Source organism: Anneissia japonica, unplaced genomic scaffold (assembly GCF_011630105.1).
Source record: "Anneissia japonica isolate Jap-2015-1 unplaced genomic scaffold, ASM1163010v1 scaffold287960_len3192837_cov198, whole genome shotgun sequence".
In the NCBI taxonomy this organism is placed as follows: Eukaryota; Metazoa; Echinodermata; class Crinoidea; order Comatulida; family Comatulidae; genus Anneissia; species Anneissia japonica.
The window spans coordinates 1-5,303 of NW_022712725.1; the positions used below are offsets into that span (position 1 = coordinate 1).

The window sequence follows — 5,303 nt, forward strand, 5'->3', positions numbered from 1 at the left end:
TCTGGTTGCTATGGTTTTTGTGACGTTCAGCGTGTAGGGACGCACGTGCGCCTAGAATGTCGATGTCCCGAGATGTGCGTCCTTTTGTTGAATTACCTTGCTCTGATCTGGGTCATCCGCCACCCTGAAAAAGAATCGCGCTGATCCGAACAAACGCGTTGCGCACGCGACAACTCTTTGCGCACCCATCAAACGTCCATCCATTGGTGCGATCATGGCATTGCCACTTTGTCGATCAATCTAAAAAACAAAATACTGTACTACTAGGCCTGAAGCTGGAGCCAAGTAAGTGGTATTGTTACATAATCTTGTCAAGTGTAGGATTAAATTATCTACAGTAATGATATAATTATTATGCTGTCCTACTATGTATGAACGAGGGCCTGGCCTAAGCCAAGTCTTGCCATAGGACTAAGTCTAGCCTGGCCTAGGCTAGATTCTAATCACAGGGCCCTAGCTTATCCTTTTTCCCTAGCCTAGGGCCCCTATGTAGGCCTATCCTATAGGCCTAGGATAGGGTGGCAGTCTTCCGGCTTACCACTGGGGGAAAGACACAGCCAACTCCATCCACATCAGAAAATGATGTCATGTGAGTTGGTTGGAGTAGAGTAGCCTCTTTACTGTGAAGATAAATTTGAATCTTTATGATGACTAGGTAGGGGGGCCTAGGCTAGCCTACTTTTTAAAATTATGAAAATATAGGCTAGGGGCCTAGGCCTAGGCTGTATATATTATTATTAATTATTATTATTAATGAACAATAGCAAACAATAATAATGTGTTTTTGTTTGGTAATATTATACTGATAATAATATTTAGGCCTACACAAATGATGACTTTGAATTTAATTGACCTGGGTCATTCTTCGGTAAAGTGCCATTTTCCTGTCCCTCTGTTTTGATGTAGTATAAATTTTAAAATATTAAAGGAAGTTTTATTTTTTTTGCGTTAATGCAATCTTGAACATATTTGTTAATGAAATAAGTTGTTAAATATTTTAAAAGTAATCAACATGCTGTTTATTTTTCAACAAAATGCCTCCAAAGTCGCGCACTTTGCATGTCCCGATTGGATTTCTTAAAAATTCCAAATGTCATAATTTCTAAATAACTGTACCACAAAAAGGTGAATACAATAGATGTCTTACAAATTTAAAATTAAAAATGACATCAATAGATCTATAAATTCTTAAAATTTGACTTTTTTAAACTAAAAAAATTTGTCCCTGAATTGTCATCATCTCCGTCACAATACTTTAAAATGCCATTATAGCTGTTAGCAAAATGACATGACAAGTTATGGATCAAACCATTTTGGTTGAAGGGGACCATACAGTAAGAAACAGCCCATTCTTGTACAATTAAACCACTTATAGCTGAAGAATTCATGCATTTCTAATAACAACTAGGAAAGTACCTTTATTCAGCATCATCTCCGAGCGCTTCAGAGTATGCTTTATTTATAATTTTGTTAGAAAAAAATAATTATATATACGATCAGAACTGTGTCATTTTCAAAGTACACATGACATTCACCCTGTAACACACTGCATATGGCACTATATGATCTAACAAGCTTAATTCCTCATCTCCGTCACAGTCATCGCCATCACAATTTTACTGTGATGGAGATGACTTCTTGATGTTTTCTTTCCTCAAAAAAGAATATATAATAGCAATTATAATTGATCTGGTTTATGTTGTTAGAAACCTTTTTGCTCAATGTTTATATTTCTATATTTAAATAATCTAATCTATCTTTTAAATTTACTAAGATTCCCATTTATGAGTATATCATCATCTCCGTCACAACAAAGTGTGATGGAGATGATTTCTTGATGTTTTCTTTTCTCAGAAACAGCTATAAAATAAAAATGGTAATTGATAAGACTTATGTTGTTAGAAACCTGTTTGTTCAATGTGCATTATCCTATATTTAAATAATACAATCTATCTTTTAATTCTACTAAGATTCAGATCTATATGTATATCATCATCTCCGACACAGAAAGTGTGATGGAGATGATTCTTGCAAAATTTGCTATGTTACAGCACTGAAAATTGAATGCTTAAATAAACGTTTAAAATGCCCTAATTATCGTGCCGGATGTTTATTATAGTTGTTATATGGCATAATGATGACATGTGTAATAAAAGAATTACAAATGTTAAACTTTTTTTTCATGATTTCTAAACCTCTAAAATGGCACATTAGCGAAGAATGACCCACTATTAATGACATTTTAATTCGAAGCCAGGCTCCAGAGAAAAAAAAATGTATTTTGTACAACTAGGCGTAACCACCCCTCCCCTTCCCCCTCCACCTTTCCTCCAGGTTTTGAATATCAAAAAATCCGTATTTTGCCGTTCCCGATTTTTTAGTCAAACACCCTTCCAGTGTCTCAGAAAAATCAATTTTTCTCCTCCGGACCCCGCCTTTAAAGATTAAATTTCTGCAGCCAGGGGTAAACTACAGTACCTTTAATTACATCACTTTTCTAAATAATAAAAATTTAGAGACCAAGCTAGCTAAAGATCACAAAAACACAAACTTTCAATGTCGAATTTTAGACTCAACTGCTCCTTTTCGAAATCTGGAAACGCATCGCAACATCAATATATATATATATATATATATCTGTCTTATGATCTTAACTCGACATATACTCATTCCATTCATCTCAATAAGAGAACCAAATATCGTTTCACGTGACTGAAACGAATGCAAGCTGTTCCCGGGAGCATTACTGATAATTCGAAGTGCAATTTAAATTGTGTACCAGAAATGGAATCTGAACTACATCGTATGTCCAGAAAAGTTTTGAAACATTGGCGCCACCGCATGAAAGTATTCAAAGAAGAAAAAGAGGTGACTTCCATAACAAAAGAGGTAGAATTTCTATGTTTATTTATTATTTTCTATTCTGAATGGCATAGTTACCAAGCTGAGAGATTTGAAATGCGTGACTACACCAGTTGGCTGGGGAGGGGTCCCAGGGGCGGGGTGGGGGTCCAGGTGCGGAGCCCCGTTGGAGGTCGGGTTTGAGTCACATAATCAACGGTTGGTTGTTACAATGAACGCACAAGTTCGCACGCGCCCCATTTTACTAATGACTCAAGTTAGGCCTACTGCATGACCGTTTTTATATTTTTAATAAAACCATTTTCTTTTACTTATAGACTTGTGCTAAATGCGTGACAAATTTATGATCACGTCCATTGAAATGCGGGAACGTCCCGCACGATGCGAGACGGTTGATAACTATGGAATGGCGTCTTGAAAATTGGGTTTAATTCGAGGGGCGTTTTTTTGTTTTGTTTTGTTTTATTTTTAAAGAGGGAGAGATATTTGATACGTTACTTGGCCTATTTCAGAATATCAATTATTCACAAAAAAATTTAGGAAACTTTTTGTAAGAATTACTTTACATGTACTGAATTACGTTACAAAAAAAAAAAAAAAAAAAAAAAAAAAAAAAAACCTACGTTATCCTAACAGTTTAACGAAATCTTGCGTTTGAATGTCAAAATCATGTTGTTTTTTTGTTTAAATGTTGTATCTGTCAGATTTCTGTACATTTAGGCTTATGTGTTATACCAGATACCGTAGTTACTCATACTGAGATAGTTGATTGTGCGCCCCCATCTTCATTAAAATATATCAATATAAGTTTCTTTTGTTGCCATATGCACTGTAAGTAACAATCGTTAGCGTGTTGTCCATTCATACTAACGGCTGCATAGTACAAGCGGCAGCAGACTTACAGGACCTGTTATTATATTACCATTACATGTAAATTGCAATTTACGGTATCCAGTCGTTGCTACGAGCATGAGTGTGACCATATCGTTCATGTAGGCCTAACAAACTTTGATTACTATACTCGATAGGCTCATTGTGACATATTTTTACCTGGAGATGATATCACGTATTCGATGTTTCAACAGAGGATAAGACGGTTACGTCATCGAAATTTGTGGAATAGTCAGTGTTTTTAATTGTGATTTTTTAGAAGAACCCATAGAATGTATTACTGGTCATCTAACCCGTAGAGATTTAAAAATCTATCGGGAATCCGACATCGAAAGCTTTTATAGAGCTCAACAAGTTTGCATTATGGTGCGAAAATTTTATACTGATTGATAAATTTGGAATATGTGGTATCACTTAATTTGAACTACGGTATTGTTTTAACCAAGAAAACCTACAAAAAATAAACACAAGAAATTGTACAAACTGTTGACTTGTGTATATAGCTACAGTAGGCATGCCAGGTGAGGATGGCATGGGCATCCATGAGGACGTTCCTGTCAGTCGAATAAGTCAGGATGAGATTAAGAATAACAATTTTGATGAAAAAACAAAATGCAACCGAGTTTCAGACGAAGATAACAGTGGGTCGATCCTAAAAAACGAAACGGGCCTTCACGACAAACTGTGTGATTGTGATGACGAAGAAGACCATGATCATAACCATGTATGTAAAAATAAGTTTACCTAACAGTTATTTTTTAAGGGCTCTGTCTTCCAAAATGCTACAATTATGTTAATCATCCAAGGAGCCGTAATGTTTACAGAGCTATAATTTCATAGCTCCATGAATCATAAATATTGGAAATACATTTCATGTACAGTACTGCGTAGGCCCATATACATTTTATAAAATGGAGCAATAGTAGCTCTATGATCATACCGGTACCGATGTAGGTCTGTGTCTAATCGGATCGTAACATGACACACCCGCAATGTTTCTGGGTTTATGGTTTGCTTCACTCTTTTTTAGATTTGATGTTGCGTGATAAGATGGTACCAAAACATTTTCTGAATCTGCATTTCCAACACATCGTACTTATGCTGTCGCCTTCCAGTTCGAGACCCCTCTAGTTCCAAAACGTCTATAGTTTTAAGTAGGCCTACTCAATGACAACCCTCAATCTTTTGATATCGACTCCTAAGACCATCCCGCAAATTCCTGTCCCAAGTGTCTCGAATGGGAGGGCGAACTGTATCAAAGTTGCTATCAACTCATAAAATAGTAATATCACAACGTGCATCACTTTGGAGTTAGATAGGCCTACTTAAAGTAGTATGCCCACCGACGCTGCTGATTATCGTGTGTGATAAACGCTCAGGTAGAGCCGATGACTTGCAGTTATAGCTCTCCTGATCATGTTCTTACTGCATATACAGTATAATCGTTTGGTTCTACCTCGTGTTGTTATACAAACGGTGGTTGCTCATCAACGAACTTGTTTAAAAAATAAAAGAAAATAAATCGGCGGATAGGCCATATAAGATATTTT

The 5,303-nt window shown here is 36.1% G+C and overlaps 1 protein-coding gene across 1 annotated transcript in view; it reads left to right on the forward strand.

Annotated features, from left to right (window-relative positions):
- Positions 1-3,748: 3,748 nt before the first annotated feature.
- Positions 3,749-5,303, forward strand: part of LOC117108107 (cyclic nucleotide-binding domain-containing protein 2-like) — a 16,186-nt gene continuing 14,631 nt past the window's right edge. Inside the window, exon 1 of the mRNA XM_033250050.1 lies at positions 3,749-4,477. Within this exon, the coding sequence (XP_033105941.1) occupies positions 4,268-4,477 (210 nt within the window). The 5' untranslated portion in view covers positions 3,749-4,267. The remainder of the gene's footprint in view (positions 4,478-5,303) is intronic.